This window comes from Rutidosis leptorrhynchoides, chromosome 8, assembly GCF_046630445.1.
Source record: "Rutidosis leptorrhynchoides isolate AG116_Rl617_1_P2 chromosome 8, CSIRO_AGI_Rlap_v1, whole genome shotgun sequence".
Classification (NCBI taxonomy): Eukaryota; Viridiplantae; Streptophyta; class Magnoliopsida; order Asterales; family Asteraceae; genus Rutidosis; species Rutidosis leptorrhynchoides.
In genome coordinates this window covers 321,526,943-321,552,620 of record NC_092340.1, presented here as the reverse complement: position 1 = coordinate 321,552,620, position 25,678 = coordinate 321,526,943, and the positions used below count along the sequence as shown (strand labels likewise).

Genomic DNA, 25,678 nt, shown 5'->3' with positions numbered 1-25,678 from the left:
ATTTGATTCTTGATTTAGAATACTAATAATGAAGTGTAAGAACAAAGATGATAATGGAGAGAAAGAAAGAAACACTTTGTAAGTGTGAGAAATGGTGCAAGTTTAATGCTTGCATTCATGAGTATTTATAGTCTAAAATCTCAATATAAAAATACATACTTTGTGTACCAAAATTGACTATATGTATACACCAAAATTGACTATCCATATCTAAATTATTATTATTATTATAACACTATTAAAGTACCAGACCAGATTTAAAAAATTCACGGGTTTCCTTCTTTCCTTTATATTATTATACAACTTAAACCCTAAAAGGTTAAAAAAAAAAATTATCAAATTTTTTTAGGAAGAAAAAATTTCAAGATTTTTTCTGAAGAATAGTATTGTTTACAAATAATATTATTGTTTATGAACAATACTTTACTATTTTTAGAGTTGAAATACTACGTATTAAATTTAGCAACATTCTTTGATAAGAATATTATTTTTTTCTAAAGAATACTAATTTTCTTGGCAAAATAATAATAATATACTTTTAGTAAAGAATATTATTCTTTACAAAAGTATATAACATTCTATGCAAAATTGGTTAACGTTAATCGAATATGTTATAACTTTGGGCGAAAAATAGAGTGACTTGAATGTATTGTTATATGCAAGGTTGCAGAAATCGGTTCTTGGGGAGTTCTCGGCAGGGCCTCCAAAACAAGAACTCGGGGAACTCGGGGAGTGGTTGACTTTCGTTGACTTTTGAGATTTTACCGAGTTTTTTCCGAGATTTAACCGATTTTACCGAGATTTGACCGGTTTTTCCGAGATTTGACCGATTTTTGGTCGTTAACCGTCGTTGACCGATTTTTTGGCCGATTCCAAAACGAGTTCTCGGCAGGGAGGTCAAACCGATTTCTCCCCGAGAAATCGGACGAGTTTTCCGATCTTTGCAACATTGGTTATATGTATACTGGATGTATGTTTTTTATATTCATATATGACTTGTATCTCTCTGATTTGTATGAATACCATTCTTATTTTATTTATTATACTTTTAAATCATTAGTAATCTTCGTTAAAAATACAATTCTTTAAAAAAAAAACAAATTTCGGTAAAAAAAGAAAAATTTAAGATGGATAAATTAACATCTTAACTAAGTAATGTTTGATTAATTTAATTGTTTTTTTGCATAATTTGTGTAGAAGTTTCAATAGCAGAAGACTGTGAAGTACCTGGCCGCACTATAGGAATGTGTGATGATATTAAGAAATGTAGAGATTGGTGTATGAAACCAAGTATGAATTACGTAGATTATAAGTGTGACAAGAATAAATTGTGTATTTGCATAGCAGATTGCCAGTATGGGTTACGTAGATTATAAGTGTGATAAGAATAAATTGTGTATTTGCATAGCAGATTGCTAGCCTACTCAAAATAAAATTCATCTCGAAAATAAGAAAATCAATCTTAGGTATCTCACACCATCACATTATTGAATAACACACATTTAATATTTGAAAATAAAGGGAAGATTATTTCTTTTCGGCATATGATTATGTAACCTTTTAATAAGAATTTCATATATGACTTGTGCATATTTACGTGTTGTTGTCATATACTACTCGGCGTATAACTATGTAACTTTCTAAAAAGAATTTTATATATGACAAGTTTGTTTTCGCTAAACCGATTCCAATTACTTTTATTTAACTGCTTGAAAAACCTCTTTTGTTATACTGCCAAAAAAATCAACTGGATCAGGAAGCAAAAACGGAAACTTGCGCAAAACCGCTCGAAAAAATCTTAAGGACTATAACTAGACAGCACCAGCAACCGTTTGCACACTACACGAATTTAATATATGACTTGTGAATCTTGCATATAATACTTGCAGAAAATTTTGTTCTATAACATCCACGTTTTACACTATTGCTGATATTTGTACAACAACAGGTTGTTAACTTTATTTATTTTTTATGTCATATAACAAACATACACATTTGTACTAAACCCGAAAGGTCGAGACGTGTTGTTCCTCAATCTGTATGCCATGGTTACTTTTTTTCCTCAAAATGGACAAAACTGTGAGATAGTTGAAAGGGTTTTCGTTTGTACTTGGTTAAAGTCTGGATGTATCATAATTGTTGAAGTATTAGGTTTAGTTCTTGAGCACTTTTTGCCGTCAAACCACCCAACCTATACGGAAAACGAATCAAGTCAAGTTTAGATAATTTATTTTTAAGTGCCAAAAAGATAGTATTAGGTTATTTTTTATATTTTTAATTAGTATAATGGATGATTACCGTATAACACCAGGGAGAAGTTGGTGGATGTTTTGAAGCAGGACATGGCATTGATTACAGCTTTCAAGTCTGTCATCATATTACAGATTATAAGATTAATAATTGTAATTTATTACATAATTCAAATCAAATAAGAATATATTTATGAACAAATCTGGATAAAAATAGCACAAATTAAAATCATGAAAACATACCTTTTCTCTGCTTGAATATTAACACCTACAGTAGGAGGTGCTGATATTGTTGAAGTAATCACACATCCGAAGGCCGCTATAAGCTTCAATAACATTTTTAGTGACACATTTATATGTCTGTATACATTTTTTTAAGAAAAAGTAATCAGTATCAATAATCAATTAGATTGTTTATTTCACCTAAATTTTTAAAACGCGTACCTCTCTGTTTGGCTACCAAGCAAACCCAAAAGCAGAGTGTTGGTGCATGAATCCCCAGCCGTTGTTTGTCTTTATGTTTAACACATTTCGGTTATGTAATAATGTTTACTCGAGACTATTGATTACATTTGTGTTTGTACGTACTTAACTTGTTAAATGATCAATAAGTTAAACAGCTCAGACAGTCGACCGAGTGTGTATACACACTCGACCGACTGTCCTACTCAGTCGACCGACTGAGGGACACACTCGACCGAGTGTGTCTGGTAGACAGTATATATACGGGTTTAGCCTAATTGTTTGAGGTTACTCGTCTTATTTACCCTAAGTCGTAGGTTTTCGTCTCCAGAGAACCCTAACACCATATACCACCGAAATATATCGTCTAGGTGTCGATCTAATCTAGTTTTGGTTCTAAGTTTGATCTATTCGATCCCAAAACGACCCATATCTCGGTTTAACCCTATTCTAGTGTATTCCGCCTCTAGGATAGATTGCAAGCGACCTAAGATCCTAAAAATAAACGTCTACAAAGTGGTATCAGAGCTGGAGTCTCTGGTTTTGCTTGATCAAATCGTTTTTGGGTCAAAATTGGTGTTTTTGGTGTTTTTGGGTTTTTAGTCAATTAATCTATTTTTTCTACGTCATTGTTGGTGTCTTTATTGTCAAAAGGTGTTTCTGGAGTCATCACTATTGTTGTCTACGTGTTGGTTTTGTGTTTTTCATCCATAATCGATTGCAAAATCGATTTTTGTCAAGAACACCCTAATAGTCGACCTGCTCATGTCAAGAACACACTCGGTCGTGTGTGTCCTGACAACCGACCGAGTGAGTCCTTAGATCGACCGTGTGAGTAGTTTAACCGACCATGTGAGTTTTACCAGAGCCGTGTTAGTTTCCTAAAGTCAGTCGGCCGTGGGTCACTCGACCGTGTGAGATAGTGAACCGACCGTGGGAGATAGACAATCGGCCGTGTGAGTTAGTAATACCCAAGGCTCAGCTTGTAACGAAGTACTGCCAAAATTTAGTCAGTCAATCGACTGTGTGAGTCATAGACCCGACCGTGTGTCTCATTCAATCGACCGTGTGTCAAGGACAATCGACCATGTGACTTTAAACAGCTCATAATTAACCTTAAATTTAATACTCAATCAGTTAAAATGTCTGAAACAAACGAACAAATGATGAATGAATACAGTGCGTTAGTAATTGCACCTGGTCTACAAAAACTATTACTTATTGAAAATGAATCTGGTTCATCAAATAAAGTACCTAGACTTGACAATCTTAAGAACTTCTTAGACTGGAAAGTTAGGTTTGTTATTTACTTAAACGGTGTCGATTCTAGACTTTGGGAATGTATTGAGAATCCGTATGTATGGCCATGCGGAGCAGATGGTGAACCTAAAGAAACTTCACAGTTTAGTCCTACAGAGCGTGAAGAGTACAATCTTGAGTGTAGATGTTATGCTCAGCTTACCCAAGCTTTGTCAAAGGAGATTTTTCAGCAATTTAAGAACCGAAACAAAACCTCGTATACTATCTGATTGGCTCTTCAATTTGCAACAGAAGGTACAGCTACTTATCGTGCGACTAAGGGTAAGGTTTTGAAGGATGAGTGGAGGGTGTTTGCAGCTCTTCCATCAGAATCTCTAGGACAAACTTTGGAGAGATATCGGCTATTGGTTGCAGAAATGGAAGATTATGGGATTGAGGTGCCTGATGAAAAGGCAGTAAGGGTGTTGAAAGATGGTCTTCCAGAAAAGTGGGATCATGAGATAGAAAAGATTCAGAACAGGTACAGTTCATCAGGTCGTCCATTGACACTAACAGCTTTTACTTCGAAGTTAATGGAGAAGGACATTCAGGATGAAGCAAAGAGAAAGAGACTTGGTTCTGTAGCTGCTGCGGCGTCCGCTATTGGAACATCTTCTGGTACTCATGCTCCACTACAGACAGCATACATAACAGCCAATGCTTCACAAATGTCTGCACCATCGTCTCAGTCCGGCTACTCTAATGCTAAATGTGATGACCCGGAAATTTCTGACCAAATTTAAACTTAATCTTTGTATGATTAACATTTCCGACACGATAAGCAAAGTCTGTAAAACTGAATCTCAAAATTTTTGAACTACTTTTATATATTTAAATACCATTCGGTTGTTTTTGACGATTCGCGAACAATTATATATAAATAGATACATATATACTATAATTTGAAAAGGTAACAATGTATTAATTGTTTGAGACCGTACATTAAACTTATTGGTTTAAATATCTATTTGAATATATATGATAAGTTGGAATATTTATTATTAAAATTTATTTATAAATAACTTCCAATGTGTATTTAAAAACTGATTTATGTATATTAAAAAGATATATACATATATATAATTTCAAGTTATTTAGTAAACGATAGTAACATTCGTTTATTGATTCGATTGATATTTAGATAAGTTAACTAAAGCATTTAAGATGAACCAGTAAAACACTAATTTGCTACAGTATTTTCAAATTGCTACAGTACTCAAAATGCTACAGTGTTTTCGAAAATCACTACTTGCTACAGTGAAATTGACTTTGCTACAGTAAACACTATTTTAAAATGTATTTTAACAAATAGCGAGACGATGATTTATAGATGTAAATGACCAAAACACTCAAATGTATAAGTTATATTTTGAGTGATATAATTTAGGGATAATTTAAGGCTATATTTTGACTAAGGTACGTGTCCTAAAATGTAATGTACAAGTTTTCTCAGAGTACGAAGGGACATTCGAAAAACCGGAACCGGGACATAAGTCGAGTGACGACGTACGACTTATCGAAACAAAAATTACAAATCAACTATGCACGAGAATAAAATATAATATATAATTAATTAATTTAAATTATATATTATATATATTATAAAAATATGTCGACGAGCTAGTTGCCAAAACATTGTGAGCTGGAAAAGTTTCCCATGCGATCGCATGGGAATTACACTGCCCAGCCATGCGATCGCATGGCAGTGGAAATCAGGCCAGGTCTATAAAGCTCGCAAGTTTTGTTCGAATATATTTATTTTTTTTCTCAAAATCTCTCTGTCTCTCAAATATATATATATATATATATATATATATATATATATATATATATATATATATTATTAAGATTAATATTATTATTATTAATCTTATTATTTTTATTAGTAATATTATTAGTATTATACATAAAATACTACGACGAGGTTATGTCCAAACGATTTCAAAACAAGTTTAAGAGCAAGCTAGAGTTAAGGAAATTATGGGTTATTGCCAAGGAGGTTATGGGTAATGTTCGAGGGTATATTTGTGAATCAAACCTAGTGTTTATCATCTCCGTTACGTCTACGTACTTTTCTACAATATTAAATCTCAATATTGATACGTTGAGATCTATGGTTATTCGATACTCTGAGTTTCGATCACATTACGATGAACGACTTTATATGCTGATAAGGTGAGTTTCATTTACTCCCTTTTTAATTGCTTTTGCAATCTATATTTTTGGGCTGAGAATACATGCACTTTATTTTAAACGCAATGGATACAAGTACATACTAAATTCTACACTGAGTTTGAACCGAAAATCCCTTAGCTTTGGTAACTGTTAACTGCCAGTTATAAGAACTGGTGGGCGCGAGTAGTAGTATATGGATCCATAGGGCTTGATATCCCCGTCCGAGCTAGAGCACTAGCCTTTTAACGGACGTATGCTATTTGAGAAGCGTACACGTTGGTTTGCGTGTATTATTAAGATGATTATACAAAGGGTACAAATTATATATACATTAAGTTTAGTTACCAGGGTGCTCAATTTTGTAGAATATTTTGATAAACGTTTCTGGATGAAACAACTGAAATCTTGTGATTCACCTTTATATACAGATTATACGAAACATTAAAACTATGAACTCACCAACCTTTGTGCTGACACTTGTTAGCATGTTTATTCTCAGGTTTCCTAGAAGTCTTCCGCTGTTTGCTTATATGTTAGACAAGCTATGTGCATGGAGTCTTACATGGCATATTTATCAAGGAAACGTTGCATTCACCAAATCATCACCATGTATCTTATTTTGACTGCATTGTCAATGGAAGTACTATTGTAAACTTATTTACGGTGATTGTCTATATGTAAAAATCATCAGATGTCGAAAACCTTTGATTTAAATATTCATTTATGGTGTGCCTTTTCAAAAGAATGCAATGTTTACAAAACGTATCATATAGAGGTCAAATACCTCGCAATGAAATCGATGAATGACGTGTTCGTCCATATGGATTTGGAGCAATCGTCACACTAAATTACAAGCTCAAAATTCTACAATTAAGATGATTGAAGATTCTCCGATTCAACAGACTCAGACTCAGACTCAGACTCCTGTGTTTCAAACTGAGAATATCAAGAAGAGATCTCGCGAATCTATTCAGGAAGATATGGCATTGGCAGCTATTGTTGTTAACTCATACAACGATATGATTGGTGGACAAGTGCTTAATAGTCATCTTGAAAATGAAGACTATGATCAGATTGATGAGGACGAGCTTGAGAGAATGGATATACTCTACTGTATGGGTAGCATTGTAAGACGTGCTAGAAAGTACTTGAAGAGAACAGGACAAAGATCTTGAGTTTAAATCGCGATTCGAAGTTTGGTTTTGATATGTCAAAGGTTAGGTGCTACAATTGTGATGAATATGGTCACTTTAAGAAAACTTGCACGAGACCACCCAAGCCTGGTTTTCATGATCCTTTTCACCAGACAACCATCTCAGTTACTCCACAACATGTAATTGTAGAGAAAGAATCTTCGGGTTCTGTTCAATCTAAGGCTTTGACTACAACGTATGCTGATGAAGTATGTGACTGGTACATCTCGGTAGATACACAGAAAGCTAACGTTGTGTTTGTAGGTAAAAGCGAAGTAGAAATTGAAGAGGAAATAATTGTTCGGAAAAATGCTGGTTGTACTAGTAAGGATAATCCGAATTGCACATGCTATGTGTGCAAATGTGATGCTAGGTTGAAGAGAGCAGAAGAGCTTATGAAATTCTGCTTCAGGAAGAGGATTAAAGATAAGTTGTATGATAAGTTTCACAAAGCTCAGGACTTATTAGATCTTGAGTTTACTACTGACACGTCTGATGAAGAAGAGGGGGTGAGTTGTCATGTTGGTACTTGGTTCAGGAAAGAGTTGGAATATTTGCTCAACTGTGATCTTAAGAGTGGTGATGAGAAGATTGTTACGGTTCAGAGCCAAGTTTGTTCAGCTCAAGGTGAGGGTAAAGGAGGTTATGAGGCTGATTACTCGGATAGTACGAGCTCAGAGTCAGAATCAGAATCAGATGCAGATTCTCATGTTGGAAGAAATGACTATGCATTCATGGCTAACACGTTCGGTAATGATAAGGTATGTAATGACTCGGTTTCTAATTGTTCTAAATGCATTGGTTATGAACAGGAAATTGAGAGGCTTGAATGTGTTATCACTAAGCTTAATGAGATATATGTTACATGTGAGACTTGTCCTAAGCTTAGAATTGACCTTAAGAACATAAGTTTGGAGAATCAGACTAATAAAAAGAATTATGATGATACGCTTTTCTACCTTAATAAACAGAAAGACTATGTTGATGTGATTAAGTCTTTAGAAAATCAGGTAGGTCACTTAAAATCAACTGTTATAGATGATGGAAAAGTGATTACTATGTATTTGGGACAGATAGAGACTCTTAAGGCAGAAAAGGATTCCTTTAAGTTGAAATACAAGTCTGAGAAAGCTAGGATTGACAATTGGCAGAGGATGTCTTATGTGAAACAGACTTTGAATCATCCTAAACAGCAGGGTTTAGGTTATGACCAGGTTGCCCCACCACTTTTGGGTGAGTATATTAACAAACCGGTTGAGAAATGTAAGGGTCCAGTTGTAGAACCATGATATGGTAAGCTTAAGGAAACACCTGTTGAGAGTTCTGGTAAGGTAGTTGAGTCAAAGAAACATTTAGATGTTTTCTATGAAACAGAGTCAGATACTGATATCGACACTGAGAAAGACAGCAAACCTTTTAAGCTTGTCACTAAACCGGTTACCATTCTGAAAAACCCTGCTAATGCTAGTAAGATGACTGAAAGTCAAAAGGCTCAGTCTAAGAGCACTGTGACTCCCAAACAGAATAAGAAGAAGAACACTCAGGGAGTGTCACCTAAGTTTGTCAGTAAGGGAAGGATAGACGAAATAGGTCCTAAGGTAGAACAACCACCAAAAGGTGAGAGTTCCAATTATGGTAATGTGTCCAAGTATGTTCCGCCTGGTCGTCGACAGACTGTTAAGCAACAAGTCTCGTCACCCCCTACGACTAGACAACATACTGAACCACCTAGGAGACAGTTTGCACCAATTAGACGCAAATTGTTACATTCTCATGATTTTGATAATGTTAACTGCTTCAATTGTGGGAGGTTGGGACACAGGGCTGTAAATTGTAGACCCATTCGACAGACACCCCGAAGGAAGGTAGATCTTAGTCCAAATTGTTCCTTTAATAGGAGATCACCTTCACCAGTGTTTAAATCTTCTCCTGTGAAAACAAATGAAACAAAGGTTTTTCAAACTAATGATTACTATAGAAAACCATTACCGAATAACACAGTTTGGAAACCTAAATCAGAAGTTATGGGTGTTCAAAATCCCGAAGGTCCTTCTGGATCTAAAGGACAATGGGTGGAGTTGTCAGTTGTTGGTGTTGATGGGAAACCCACTGCCATTAGGGCATGGGTGGCCCTTTCTAACTAATCCTCTTACTTTAATGTGCAGGTCGCCTACAATCCACGCTGCAGTACTTGGATTGTTGATAGTGGGGCGTCCAGGCACATGACAGGGAACTTGTCTTTGCTTTCTAATGTAAAAATAGTGGATGGAGGACCAGTTTCTTTTGCAGGTAGTGAAGGAGGATTTATTACTGATCAGGGTGTTATTGCTAATGAGAACGTTTGCTTTGATAAAGTTAATTATGTAGAGCAGATGTCGAATAATCTGCTTTCAGTTTCACAAGTTGCTGACAAAAAGTATACCATTTCTTTTGATGATAAGTTTTGCTATATTTTGAGAAAAGAGTTTGTAATTCCGGAAGACATGATTCTGATGACTTCTCCGAGGTGCAAGGATCTCTATATTCTTGATATGCGAAAGGCTCGTGTTAAAGCAGCTACAGGCCATCAGGCTTTCGTCTCTAAAGCTACTGAACAGGAATCGATTATTTGGCATAAGCGTATGGGTCATCTGAGTCTAAGGAAGATGAATAATCTAGTTCATAATGGATTAGTGGATGGTGTGAATGTCAAGGGTTTTCATATTCTTGAAGTTTGTCTTCCGTGTAAACAGGGGAAACAGACTAAGAAGTCACATACTACCAAGAAGCATCATTCTGTCAATATCCCCTTGGAGTTGCTGCATATGGATCTCTTTGGTCCAGTTAATTGTAAAACTCTCACCGGAGAGTCTTATTGTTTGGTAGTTACTGATGAATATTCCCGTTTCTCGTGGGTTGTGATGTTGAAGCTCAAGTCAGATACTTTCGATCATATTAAAGTGTTGATTCTGAAGCTCGAAAGTCTGTATAACTTGAAAGTGAGAAAGATTCGTACTGATAATGGTACGGAATTTAAGAACAATCAGATGCTGCAGTTCTGCAATGAGAAGGGGATACAACAACAGTTCAGTCCTGCTTATACACCTCAATCAAACAGTGTTGCTGAAAGAAAGAATAGGACTCTAATTGAAACCGCAAGAACAATGCTAGCAGATTCTTGTCTTCCAATTGTTTTCTGGGGTGAAGCAGTGAGTACTGCATGCTACGTGATGAACAGAGTTCTAGTGGTGAAAATACATGGTAAACCATGTTATGAACTGTTACACAAGAGAAAGTCGAACATTAAACATTTTGAACCCTTTGGTGCACCTTGTACTATTCTGGTACGAGACGCTGGAGAAAAATTTAATTCAAAGGTGATCTCTTGTATCTTCTTGGGATATGGGAATCCGAACAAACGGGTGTATAATACTGAGTCAAGGTGTGTGGAAGAACGTTATGAGGTGGATATTCAGCGCAATGCTCCACCTCGTGTTAGTAAAGGGTTCGCATGGCAGTTTGAATATGATAAATTGTTTGATTCCTTCAATCTTCCACCAGATGCTACAGATGAAGAAGTTCTGACTCAGATATTGTTTGATTCTCAAAACTCTTCTGAGAATGTTATCACTATTCCAGCGCAGGTTCAGAATCCAGTTTCTAGCTTGCAACCAAGTCCGCAGAGTGTTAGAGGTGATTTTGATTCAAATGAGGATGGGGTAGTATTTACAGATGAAGATAGTGAGCTTGAAGATGACGAGGAACTTAGTCGAACGCAACTGTCAGAGGAACATCTTAATCCTCTATATAATCAACCACCAACTGTAACAGTGACTGAACCGCCAACTGAAGCAGGAGGTGTACGTAGATCCAATCGTGTTATTCTGCCACCTAAACGTCTTGATGATTATTATGCGGATTCAAGAGGCATTCCTCACATTAGTATTCCTCAAGCGAAGTCTAATGAAACTTCTACATCTGGAGTACCGACTACATTAGAGGTTCCCGTGACAAGTGTATGTTCAACAGTAGCAGAAGATGTTTAGACAGAGAGTGCGAATGTGGTAACAGCTTTTTATTCATCGTTGAATAAGACAGGAAGAATATTTGTACATGCTCACTCATGTTATGTGTGTCAAATCGAACCTAAAGATGCTTATGAGGCATTGAAGTTTGACGAGTGGGTTAGTGCAATGCAAGAGGAGCTGTTACAATTTAAACATTTAAAGGTTTGGAAGCTAGTCAATCCACCACATGGTTGTGTGCCCTATGGTCTTCGATGGGTTTTGAAAAATAAGAAGGATGAACAGGGTATTGTTATCAGAAACAAAGCTAGATTGGTGGTGAAGGGATATCAACAGATCCCTGAAATTGACTATGATGAGGTATTTGTTGTGGTAGCGAGACTGGAGGCTATTAGGATTTTCTTGGCCTTTGCATCCTTCATGGGATTTAAAGTTTTTCAGGTGGATGTTAAAAGCGCATTTTTGTACGACGAGATCAATGAAAGAGTATTTGTTGAACAACCACCTGGTTTCGAAGACCCGCATTTCCCAGAAAAGGTTTATTTACTTGAAAAGGCACTTTATGGTCTTCACCAAGCTCCTAGAGCATGGTATGCAACGTTGTCCAACTACATGATTGAAAACGGTTTTAGGAGAGGTATCATTGATCAAACACTTTTCATCAAGAAGAAGGGACAACATCTTATGTTAGTGCAGGTTTATGTTGATGATATTATCTTCGGGTCAACAGATCAGGGAATGGTTGATGAGTTTGAGAAGGTCATGCAGCAGAAGTTCAAAATGAGTTCAATGGGAACGATAAAGTTTTTCTTAGGTCTGCAGGTAGCTCAGACGGATAAAGGTATCTTTTTGCATCAAACCAAGTATGTTGCTGATATTCTGAAGAGGTTTCAAATGGAAGCAGAAAGACCTGCTAAGACTCCGTTGTCTGTGAATCATGGGATATCACCTGATTGTGAGGGTGCCTTAGTGGACCAAACATTATACAGGGCAATCATAGGCTCTCTAATGTATCTTACAGCTTCTCGACCAGATATCATGTTTGCAGTTTGTCTGTGTGCCAGTTATCAGGCGAATCCTAATGTTCATCATATGTTAGTGGTTAAGAAGATTCTGAGGTATTTGAAAGATACACCGAGCTTAGGGTTATGGTATCCGTGTGAGGATGGTTTTGATCTCACGGCGTATAGTGATTCTGATTATGGAGGTTGTAAGAAAGATTTAAGTCAACATCTGGGGGTTGTCAGTTTCTGGGAAGCAAACTTGTTACCTGGCAGTGTAAGAAATAGATAGTAGTGGCTCAGTCCACCTGTGAAGCAGAATACATTACCGCGGCCAGCTGTACATCTCAGGTCATCTGGATTCAACAGCAACTACGTGACTACGGTTTGCAAATTTCTAACACTCCTATTTATGTTGATAATACTGCTGCCATAGCTGTCACTAAAAATCCCGTAAATCATTCTAAAACGAAACATATAGGGATTAAATACCATTTCATTAGAGATTGCTATGAGAAAAAGCTGATAGATGTAGTGCAGATAGACACTACAGCCCAAAGGGCTGATCTCTTCACAAAAGCTTTTAATAAACCACGCTTTGATTTTCTGTTAAAGGAAATAGGTATTAAATTGCTTACTGACATGGTTCCTGAAACTGAGGTTCCTAACACAGAGGAACCTAACCACGAGACTGAGTTGTGAAGAACTTGAAACTTCTTGTATAATATGTGTAGCTTTGCATGGTAGTTTGCAGGTATTTTTCATGTTCTCGTGTCATTTGCATGATAGGTTAGTATTTCATGATATTTCTGCATGTTTGCTTATGTTTTTAGATAGTTTTATGCTTTTGTACAGAGAAAATCAAAAAGTCATAAAAATCGAAAAAAACCAGAAAATCAAATAAAAATTGAAAAATGGAAAATTCATAAAAATTGAAAAACCTGAAAATGAGTTGCTTATTCTATGTTATGGAGAAGTGATTGCAATACTGAACTGACATGTTAGTTGTGAAAAACAAGTAATACAGGATGACTGATAATGTGTTAGTAGACTTTATTGGCCTAATTCTAGATAGAGATGATCACACTAACAAAGTGTAAATATCATGATGAGGAAATCATGAAAAGATTTACAGCGGTTGAGGGTAGTCACCTACTTATCACTGAATATGTACTGAGAAATGATTGTTCAGAAACTCAACAGACGGTTGAGGTCTCCCCTACTACGATTTATACTCGGTAGCAAAGGATAATTTTGTGAGTCCCCAAGGTGAGCATACTTTGTCTAGGATGCATACCTGTTTCTATTTACCTTTATTACTTAGATCGAAGTTCAACAACATACATATCGGGTTCCCAAAGGGAGGTGTTTTCTCTAAAAGGGTTGAGAAGTGCAGTCTTATTTCACAGACACAGAATGATTTGTATCTTGCAACGTCATCGGGTTCTAGATTTCAACATCAGAAGTTTGGTTTTCCGTGCAGTTTCTACTAAAGTCAACGACAGTGTTGCATCATCATCTTGTATAGTTGTATTTATTTATTTATTTTGTTTGTTTTATTTATGGAGAAAAGGCAACATCAGAAAATCAAAAAAAAAAAAAAAAATGATGCAAGTTATGTTATGCTTATGTTTATTTAGTCAAAGTTGTAAATAAAATGATGCATCACATTACTGCAAGAGAATCATGGATCCAGAATTGAACAAAGCTTCAGAGACAACAGATATTACAATCAGAGAATTGTTTGGAAGATTTAGTTCTCTACATCCGAGGGGGAGCAATTTATCAGATCATCAGATATAGAGAACTTAAATCATTCAGTTCACCTCACATTTGGTGAACTTTACTTCTTTTGTCTGTGGTATGGGATTGTACCTATTGACCTGGATAGGGGAATATCTTCTGGAAGGTATCTTGGCGTTCCATCACTCAAATATATTTATCACTACCATTCATCCAACTTCATACATCATACAATTTCCGTTTAAGTATGGGGTTTATAGCGGCCGGTATGCGTCTTGATAAAGTATGCAATAAATTTGAGACACACAATGTTATCTGAAACGAAAAGTGTAAGTTTAAGGTAGAAGCTCATGGCTGACAGGGTTGCTAGAAACATCGTGAGATGGTTCTGTCCAATCAGATTGAAAGTACATTGATGTGATAAGAGGACATCGTCAACATGTTGTGCTCAATTGTTCTACCTGAAACATCGTGCGATCTCAAATGAGGACTGACTTTGTGATCAAAATCTGGCATTGAAAAAATGCTAAAGTAATTAATATAACGTGATCATCGAAGTCTAGGGTGAAAGTTGGTTAAGGTTTACTGATATATTTGAAAGTTATTGTGTATATGCTTTATCAAATACGATAATCAATAAATTGTGAAATAACATGTCAACATAGTTCATTTCTGATCCCCGAATCATTCGATTAACTCAATTTGATATGTCAACTCACTAATACATGTGTTATGCCCCTCCTTGTGTGATTCATGAAAAGCTGTATTAGTTATTTTCGTGCTAGTAACATCATTTATCTGCTTATGCTTTACTGTAATGAACTTGATGTTAGAAGGTGGTTTTTACAGACCGGTAAGGTTAATTATTTACTATGTCTGTAATAATACTGTTGATTATGACACACTGGATCTTGTACAGTTGTTCGCTTTGTAAATTTGCATGTGCATTCTTATCTGAAAAATCGAAAATATTTGCATTCATAAGTTAGTTGCATGTGATTTTCTGTTTTGTTTATTAAGCCTAGCAACTCAGTTCTCGGAAAGATTCACAGTGAGAGGAATCCTATGTTTTACATTAAATTAGAGAATAAATTGTTTAGAGCTTAAAGGAACAAAGTGTGTTTGTTTTTATACTGTGGAGATCAGTCCCAGGGGGAGTGGACAAGGAAGGTTTTGTGAAATTGAAATCAAAATTTCTTAAATTTTCAACCCTAAAGACAGTCGACCGAGTGAGTGTACACACACGACCGACTGACTTAGTTAAATAATGAGATGTGTTTGAAACACACTCGGCCGAGTGTGTATTCATTCACGGCCGAGTAGGCGACACACTCGACCGAGTGTTTCTGTGGGTATAAAAGGGTTTGAGTCTCAAATGGCTCAGAACACTTGGTGATTTATAGGGAGGATTTTACCCAGTTTTTTTCGAAGTTGTGGATCGAGTTTTTGATCTCAAGTTTTAGATACATCTTTCTTTTGTGATTACAGCGCCACTAACAAGGTATTCTAACTCGTTTCCATTTGTTCTTAATCTTTGATTTTATATTCGAATTACAAAACTCGAATCGAGTGCCTTATGTGCTTAATCTGTTGAAATTGATGCTCTATACTTGTTAATCGGCCTGTTTAGATGCTTTTGTGACCAGATCTTGAAGCAAAATCAACAGATTTGATCGATTTGAAAAGAAAAAAAATTGGGGTTCTCAGATCTGATGAACACGCTCAACCGAGTGTGTGTCACACTCGACCGAGTGAGTTCACACACTTGACCGTTCGAAGACACACGATCGTGTGTGTATACACACTCGACCGAGTGTATAGAAACCCTAATTTTTGAATTTTGCTGTTTTTGATTATTTTGTTGAGTTCGTATCATGTTATACTGAATGTTTTGTATAGTTTTGCTCTAAGAATGTCAGGTCCAAGTAGTAGGTTAAGTGGAACTTGGAAATATGATCTTGAACGTAAGAGAGCTTTGGCCAAACACAGGCCTATCCATGTAGAGACCAAAGTTGTTGCTACACAGATCACTCAAGATCAGTGGAAAGGTTTAGATTGCTTAACATTTCTTCAGATAGGGAATCATTTCTGTCCTAAGCTTATCCGAGAGTTCTATTCTAGTGTGGCCATAGAGAAGAAGCATGTTCATGCTAATTTCTTTGGCAATGCCTATAAGTGGACCATAGATGACTTCGCAGATCACTTACTATTGAATTACCGGGGAGCCAAGGTTTATTGCCCTAGTAAAGATATTAGAAAGATTTCTAGCAAATTTGATGCTGGTGGGGTGGCTGCTCACATCACCAAGCCAGGGTATATAATTGGTTCCAATAGAATTGAGATCAGAGATAGTGATGTTAGGGATGACTTGGTGTATAACATGAGGATTATCAAAAGAAACGTGGTGTTTAGAAATTCATCTGATGATTTGCTATCTGGTACTGAGGCTGTTCTGTTGTACTGTCTTATGGAACGTATCAAGGTGAATTTTAGTCAGATTGTCATTAACATCATGAAGGACACTTTGGATAATGAGGAAAAACAGTTTCCCTATGCCGTCCTTTTAAATCATTTGTTTGATGAGCTTGATCTGTTTGAGGACACGAATTACAAATTGAAGCCAGTCCCAGAGGAAGTTATTGAATGATAATTCTAATGCTTGTGATTTCGTGTGTTTATGTTTAATTATGTTTATTATGTAATTTGATAAGGCTAGCCTGTTAGCCTTAGTACTATGGTGTATACTAAAAATAACCTCTGAACGATGTAACTATGTGTGTATTAGTTAATGTGCTCGTTATGTTTGTTTATCCATTGATTCGTATAATTAACTAGATACCCCATGTTACATGGAGGTAAATGCTTATTAGTTATGTTGTTTTGAGTGTTTTTCAGCTATTCACTATGTCTCAAAAACAACAGCAGATATCTGATGAAGAACGTGAACCACGAATCCCATTATCTTCTGAGTTACCAGGTCTGATTGGTCGAGAAGATACAAACGTACTTGCATGTGTTGATGAAATGGGTTCTGAGGCCCAAAGAGGAGATTTTGGTCCGATTATTGCATTCTTGAAGCGTTCCAGGATCTTTAAAGCTATTACTGCTGAGTGTACTCCATATTATTCTCATCAGAGAACATTCTGGGAGGTTGCTCAAGTTGTTACTGAAGATAACAGGAAGGTGATATTGAGTTCTGTCAATAACACGATTGTTCGTATTTCTGCACAGACTATCAGGGAAGATTTGGGGTTCCCGGATAATGATGATATGCCAACTGATTTGCCGATTCTGAAAGTTAGAAGGTGTTTAAAAAGATGTGGTTATACTGGTGATATAACCAAAGCTGTTAAACGTACGAAGCTTCCAAGGCAGTACCGATACTTTACGTACGTTCTTCTTAGGTGTTTGAGCCCGATGCAGGGCGGTTTTGATGAGATGACAGCAAAGTACAGCTCTATGTTTGTGGCGTTGGTTTTAAACGCTGATTTTAACTTCTCTCAAGTGATTTTTGATGGAATGGTTCTGAATGTTAAGAGGAAGATTCATCTGGTGTTCCCGAGGTTTCTTCAGATTATGCTTGAGAAGCAAGTTCAAGGGTTAGGGAAAATTCCTGAGGATGAGCTAAAGCAGAATCATTTAAATGATCAATCATTCAACAGGTTTTTGCAGAGCCGGGTTGAGGTTCCGGAGAAAGGGTTGATCGGTCATCTGATTAATGAGAATTACGTGTGTCCGGAAGGATTGAGTTGTCGTCATGAGAATAGTACTTCTGGGGATGAGACCGATATTACTATTGAAGGAAGAGAAGAGGTGAATCAGCCACCACCAAGACAAACTGGTCCTCTATTAGTTGATGATGAGAATGTAACAACGCTTGATGAGAGTCAAGTGGATTTGCTTAAAAGGAAGTTAGCTGAAGCTCCTAAGGTGTCAACAAGAGGGAGACAGAAGCATTTGAAGATTTTAGTTAAGGACGGAAGTTCATCTTCCACAACAAAGTCTCAGCCAAAGGTTGCTCCGACTGTTCAAGCTACTGGTGATTCTACTCAAGCTCCACCCACTCAACTACAACAAACTACATCTTCTCAACAAGTTCAAGCTTCTCAACGTCCTGAGGTTGCTTCAGGTGATTTGACAGGAATAGTTAACCGGAGATTGATTCAGTTGTCTGCTGATTTCGCTAAATTCCAAAAGGCTGCTGATGAAGACAAGAAGAAGACAGAAATTGAAATGTCTGCGTTGAGGAAGTTAGTTGATCGACAACAGTTGAAGATTGATGAACTAGAGAAAAATGTGGGAAGTCAAGCCGGTGAAATCTTGACTCTTCAGAATCAAAATCAAGAATTGACTGAGAGGTTAAATGAATGGGAGAAAAAGGTTGTGGTTGAAGAGGAAGATGGAGAACCAGATCCTTTTGGTACTTTTGGTGAAGCAGAGGAAGACGGGGTTGTTAAAGTTGCCAAAGGCTACACGGAGGATAACCCGCTGTATGTAACTCCTCTTTAAGTTATAACAGTCTCTGAATTTTTAGCTATGCAGGATCGTCTTAATCACACTACTGTTTACACTGATTTAGAAGAAGGGGAGATCCCTCCGGATCTTACTGAAACTGAGCAGGAGTTGATGGAGCGTCTAGAGCGACAAGCTAAGGAATCTGCTGACGCTGCATCAAAAGCTTCAACTGAAGCTTCGACTTCAGGGGCTCATAATTTTGATGATGATATGAGTGATACTGATGTTTTTGATGAAAGTGATAACAGTTTTGATGAAGTTGTTATTGAGGATGAGCCAACAGAGCCTTATCCTCGTTATGAAGGTGTTGGTGATGATCTTCCAACTTTTGCTGATTATTTTCAGATGAATGATGAGCTTTTGAACAGAAAGTGTAAAGAAAAGGAACATAAAGAACAAGAGAGTGTGTTACCAGAAGGTTTCTTGTCGGTGAAGATCAACAAAGAAAAGGTTGAAGTGTTGGAAGAAGAATGGAAGATTATGATGCGGATTAGGCAGTATGTGATGAAGCCTAAGGTGGAGCCGCAATTTTTGAAGTTTATCGAGCACTGTGAGAGTTTACGTGCTAAGGGAAAGATAATAGCCTGGGCTTATATTAAAGAATTTGATATATATGCGATCAAGAAAGAACATGGAGTGGATTATATCAAATCTCCATACGAATTCAAAACGTTACCTTATTTTGAGTTTATGCAGGTGGCCAGGCTTAAGATGTTGTATCAGGATTATTGTGGAATTCCTGATATTTTGGTTCGTAAGATAAGAAGATCATATCAGTCACCTAATTTCTTAGGTTTTCGTCCTCAGTTTTCGAAGATCTCTTACAGAACGAACAGGAAAACAGGGGTCAGAAGGAAGATAGTAAAATATCAACCTGTGAAGTATATGCGAAAGGTTCCCGTGAGGAAGATGCTGCAGCACTTCAGTCCTCGTTTTCGTTGGTGGTATTATGATGAACGCTCGGAGGAAGCGGTTATTGTGTTAGACAAAGATGGAAGAGATGAAAATGATAGTATAAGGGTTCTAGATCCAGTTTGGTTGAGAAACTGCTGTGAAGAAGATATGTTTACCCTTTACTACAACAGGATGCTGTATCGCCCAGAGAATCGTGTGCAAGCTGAACAGTACTGCAGAGTTGTCAAACTTTGCTATCTGAAGAACTGGGTGACAGATCCTTATACGGATTGATAACTGAATGCTTTAGTGTAACGGCTAGGTCTTAGGGGGAGTTTGTTCGTGCATGAATCCTCAGCCGTTGTTTGTCTTTATGTTTAACACATTTCGGTTATGTAATAATGTTTACTCGAGACTATTGATTACATTTGTGTTTGTGCGTACTTAACTTGTTAAATGATCAATAAGTTAAACAGCTCAGACAGTCGACCGAGTGTGTATACACACTCAACCGACTGTCCTACTCAGTCGACTGACTGAGGGACACACTCGACCGAGTGTGTTTGGTAGGCAGTATATATACGGGTTTAGCCTAATTGTTTGAGGTTACTCGTCTTATTTACCCTAAGTCGTAGGTTTTCGTCTCCAGAGAACCCTAACACCATATACCACCGAAATATATCGTCTAGGTGTCGATCTAATCTAGTTTTGGTTCTAGGTTTGATCTATTCGATCCCAAAACGACCCATATCTCGGTTTAACCCTATTCTAGTGTATTCCGCCTCTAGGATAGATTGCAAGCGACCTAAGATCCTAAGAATAAACGTCTACACAGAGGCAGCAAGCAAGAGAACAGATCTAATGTTAAACACTCGATGTTAATAAGCATAACGCTAATTACATCTGCTTGTACCTATAATTTTTAACATAAACCAATTTTCTTAGATGGTAGAACATAAAAGCTTGAAAGTTTAGCAACACTAATTTCAGAAATAGATAAATAGTGTGGTATATAAAGTATAAATCATAAATTTTAAAATGAATACCCACAGCATGATCTGGTAACTTGTTCGAGACATTAATTGCACCCATCATGTCATTTAGGTCCCAAAAATGTCGTACCACCTGAAAATATAAAATATTAAATAACAAAGTATAAAATATGTTTGAAGGCTGGAATCTGGTTTATATGAACATCGGTGTACAAGACATGGCAAAATTTAAAAGGTTCGGCATTATTCAAGGTTCATGTTACTAGAGAAAAACATGAATGAGAACAAGGTTGCAAAACTCGGTATTGACCCATTAACCGACTTAGACCCATGACTGGCTTTCACCAACAAATCTGATTTTGATCCATCAACCGACGTTGACCGATTAATTATACGGATTTTGAAAATTCGGATCGGTCTGTTCTTAAAAGGAAGTAAATGGGGGGTTTTTTATAACAGTGAATGAGAATGAGAAAGGTGAACCTTTGATGCAAACTTACCGTAGTAAATAACGAAGTTAAAGTTACCTGAAGCTTTGTAAGACGAGATCGAAGAGTAGTTATAAGCGATTCATGATCTAACATCAAATCATCAGCAACATCAACGTTATTATTATCATCATTTTTAAACCCCATGCATCTCCCTGTCGTTTGTGGGCTATCCTCCTGTAAATTGCCAAAACTAAGCACATGTTACAGTGTAACTTCATTGACGTAAAAAGACAAAATTTTGTCGATGGTCCTGAACTGTGTACTAAACATTGTAGGTGACCTTAAACTAATTTTTTGACTTCGTTGACCCTAATCTACGGATGACCCTGGAATTAACAATCGTTAGATTTGAACAGTTAAGTGACTTGACTGACATTACATGAACTGCACGTGACGGCACTACAACCACACCAGCATACAACCATCTCGGATTCGAATTTGAATTGGAGCAAATTGATCGTCAGTGCAAATTAGGGTTTACAATTTGGGAACGATGTTTAAATTGGGAACGGGTTGGATTAATAATAAAGTAGGGTCACATGTTAAGCACGTGTTCTAATTTGAGAGACATGTTAATGTACGTGGACTAATATACCCTCATGTGATGTGCAAGTGATTAAACTTAACGGCCAGAATTTAACAATTGGTTAGCACCAAGGTCATCCGTGATATTTAATGATAGATGGAGGTCAACGAAGTCAAAAAAAATAGTTTTAAGGTCACCTAAAACGTTTGGTACAAAGTTGAGGGACCATCGTAAAAATTGTCTTAAAAACACTGGAAAAAAAACTTACCGACAATGGATAAAATTTGGTTTTAGTTCGTTCGGGTGTTATGTGAGAATTAGCTCTAGATCTCCTAGTCACTGTCATCGGAGACGATTTAACTTTCTCCGATATTACACGACGAGGCGCAACAGGTTTCTGAATCGGTGAAACCTTAACTTTTTCAGGAACTAAATGAGTTGTCTTTAACGATATTGGTGACGTTTTAGTTTCGACATTAGCACACGAGACCACATTACAGGAGTGTTCTACGGTGTTAGCAGACACATTAACGGTGTTAGATAATATAGGAGCAGCTAAGTCAGGCTCTTGACGGTCGTTAGTCAAAGTGTCTATTTTTTCAAATCTTTCAACCAAACTGCGAGTCCTGCCGTTGACAACTGTCACTAAAAAAATGGAAAAAACGTTGTAAAAAATTATAACCGGCATATTAATGTATTATTACTCAACAACATAAAGGATTTTGATAGTTACCTTCATTAACATATTTAACGGAGTTTAACTCTGTGTTCACCAAAGATGACGATTTGTGAAACTCCTCTGCAACATAAGTCAATGAAGGATTCTTCTCATCTTTAGTCGGATCATCGGTAAAAAGTCTTCTCTGAATGTTTGTATTTGTAGCAGTATCTGATACGCTATTCAAAACAGAATCAAGGGTTGATGATAGCCCTTGTAGATCTAAATTGGTACTTGATGGGCCCCGCCTATGAGGTGGCTTTAATGATACCTGCTTAAGGTTTTCAGTAGCCCGAACATCAGTCTCTCTGGTACTTACTGAGTTCAGAGTCACGCCTGCAGCTTTATGCGAATTAGTTAATTACTGCAACATAAACTAAGATGCATTTGAAGTATGTCCAACATTTTTAACAATCAACCTAGGCAAATGTTAAGCATTTGATTTATGTCCAACATTTTTAACAATCAACCTAGGCAAATGTTAAGCATTTGATTTATGTGCAACATTTTTAACAGTGTGTTGTGATAGAAGATTATATAATGATCAAATAGCTCAAAACATATGTAACCTAAAGCAAACCACACACCTCAGTAGGAGATATATTAATATTGATATATTAATAACCAAAAAAAGAAAGATGATTTGAATTGAATAATAACTTACTGTCCACATATATATTCTTGATATCCTTCGTATCATCATCTGGGGGCGTAAAGGACCTTCTGGAAGCATAAAATTTTGGCTCCATGCGAGTGCTTTCCTTAGTTGGCGTGCTATGCACATACGGGTCAATTTGCTTTATAAACAGAAAAGGTAGAAACTAATCAGTTTTATTTTATTTGTTAAATGAGACACTTCAAGATTTTAATTTTTGTAACAAACCATACTTAAAGAAAAGACGATTCAACTCATAAAAGAACAGAGATACTTACTGAAACATCTGATACCCAAACACTAACAGAGTTTTGATAATGCGAGCACCCAAAAAGCTTGCCATCGTCGATACAAAGGTCACCCAATGTTGACCATGTTATATCAACATCGTCATGACAAACTATCGGCTCCCATGAATACACCTTAAATTTGAAATGATGTGTACATGTTAGACTTAATGTTTTCATAAAGCAAACCACAAACATTTATGAAAAAACTGAAACCTTTAAACTGTTGTCTAACCCACAAAAGAGTGTTTTTCCATCAGGATGGAAGGTAATCGAGCGCACTCCAGTTTCCTAGTTAAAAAAAAAAAATTATAAATAATAATAATAATAATAATTATAATTATAATTATAATTATAATTATAATAATAATAATAATAATATATAGAAAAGTAAATAATAATTAATAACTAAATAAAATCACTGATACCTCAGGCCGAGTTGATCCAATCAATTCAAAGGTTTCCAAGTCCCAAAATTTTACTGTCCTGTCTGATGACCCTGAAATAAACTATGTGTCATAACGGTTTTTCTATTTAAGGATACAAAAAATTTGAAAGTTACGAATTTGTTAAGACCTTTAGGTTAATTATGGTGTTCATGCAGTACGTTTTCAGGATACAAGCATTAGCAAAAAAAATTGACAAAACTAAAGAACGTGTATCATTCCTCCACTTAGTATACTGTCAACCCCTAGAAAACACAACAGGACTAGGAAGGAAAGAAACAACAAACAGATTTTTAGTGTTTTTTGTGCATGAAGCAAAGCTTTTGCACCAACAAAAAACATAAAAACAGAAAATGTAATATACAAACCTGTTGCAAGAAGAAACTCAAGAGGATGAAAACTCATCGATCGAATATGCCCTTCGTGAAACTTGAACTCGTGTAAAAGTTTTCCAGCACCATATCTATCAACCAAACAACAACTTACAATAAGTTGCTCAATTTTTAATTCAGAAGTTATTTTAAAAAGAGGGCCATACCTTTACTACATTATCGAGTCCGCCAGACACCACCCATCGGCCATCGGGGGTAAATCTGATAGTACTAATTGCTCGCTTATGCCCCTTGTAAGTACGAATGCATTCCTTCTTTCTAAAATCCCATATTTTCAAGTTAGTGTCCATGGAACCCGATGCAAAAAACTCACCAAAAGGATGAAATTCGACTACAATGCAGTATGATCGGTGTCCATTAAGTGTTCGAACAACTGCACTTCAAAAAAAAGAATCATAAATTAAACAAAAAATAATTCACATTTGGTCATTAAGACGTGTTAATTGCTATAAATTAAGCAAAAACTAAAACTTACCCTTTGTCTCTTCCAGATCCCAGAGCTTTACCACGCCAGATGAAGCTCCGGCAGCCACTAAAACTTCGGTCGAATCAAAAGCTACAGATTCTATAGGGCTTGTATGGCCACTTAGGCTCTGCACCATATCACAAGAACCAAAAATGATTATACTTTAGAAAAATTTGTATGTTTTTTAATGATTTAACCTAATATATTGTACCTAGTTAGTTATTCATGTGGCAGGCATTAACACAAAATCATAAATAATGGTTAAAACAGTATTACCGAAATTCGACATTAACATCGTTTACCAAATTGATACATTTGCTATTGAAGCAAACCACAACAATAATCTAAAATGTATATGAATCCTTATAACATCATCCAATGCCTAACATGTAACAAAACGCCTTGCATCACAAATTTTCAAGTCTAAAGCTCCTTTTAATTCGAATTAGTTCGAGTTTAGTCGCTGAAGGAGTTCACATTCCAAATATTCATCCATGTGACACTCTTTATTACACAATGTCTTGAATAAGCTATAAAAAAAACTGTAACCATATTGCATAATATCAAGCAAAAAGCACAATATTTGGTAGTGTATACTAACCGCGATGGATTTTGAATTTCCGATCGGCCAAAGATTCACAATTTCATCATCACCTCCTGTAATAAAATGTTTGCGCGTCTTCTTTCCGAATTTGATACAGTTCACATTTGCAGAATGTGCCACAAACTCCTCTAAATATAATAATTTTAGTCAAGATATAACAAACATTAAATGCAATTTTAGCCATTTACTATATCAACCAATCAATCCTCACCATATGCTTAAATAGTTAAATTGCATCTCCACAAAATTAAACATTAAAAGTAAAATGCTACCTTTCTTATTTGTTTCTCTTGTGTTTACAGATAATCATACAGACACAAAAATATTAGTATTATTATAACATATTTATTTTTTATAACTATTGTTTATTTTTGTATATTAGCTACTTCCTTTGTAAAATTCAACAAAAGAAAAAAAAAATTATATTCTACAACGCACAAATTCAGCTGCAATTAGCTTTAATATTGAAAAAAGTGAAAGTTATAAGCAGAAATCAAGTAAAAAAACATGAAATTTGCAACAAAAACAAAAAAAAGGATACGCAATTTATATCCGCGTTTCGCCAT

General features: G+C 36.1%; 1 protein-coding gene across 1 annotated transcript; it reads right to left on the bottom strand.

The window, feature by feature from the left end:
- Positions 1 to 2,027: 2,027 nt before the first annotated feature.
- Positions 2,028 to 25,678, bottom strand: LOC139864462 (katanin p80 WD40 repeat-containing subunit B1 homolog KTN80.1-like). The gene is made up of 18 exons (XM_071853043.1): positions 25,654 to 25,678; positions 25,110 to 25,240; positions 24,518 to 24,635; positions 24,181 to 24,415; positions 24,019 to 24,113; positions 23,633 to 23,703; positions 23,421 to 23,495; positions 23,196 to 23,339; positions 22,927 to 23,059; positions 22,278 to 22,598; positions 21,813 to 22,189; positions 21,055 to 21,192; positions 20,586 to 20,660; positions 20,373 to 20,448; positions 2,694 to 2,730; positions 2,493 to 2,609; positions 2,299 to 2,367; positions 2,028 to 2,191 (listed from the first exon to the last, which is right to left on the bottom strand). Exons 1-18 carry the CDS (start codon positions 25,676 to 25,678, stop codon positions 2,131 to 2,133), a joined length of 2,298 nt encoding a protein of 765 aa, XP_071709144.1. The 3' UTR covers positions 2,028 to 2,130.

Bases quoted from the DNA above. Each gene is read 5' to 3' on its own strand.
- LOC139864462 (XM_071853043.1), bottom strand. From the start codon at position 25,678: ATGGCGAAACGCGGATATAAATTGC. The intron at 24,416-24,517 runs GTAAGTTTTAGT...TTTGAAGTGCAG, and splicing joins GGATCTGGAAGAGACAAAGG to TTGTTCGAACACTTAATGGA. The intron at 2,192-2,298 runs GTAATCATCCAT...TTTTCCGTATAG, and splicing joins CTTCTCCCTGGTGTTATACG to GTTGGGTGGTTTGACGGCAA.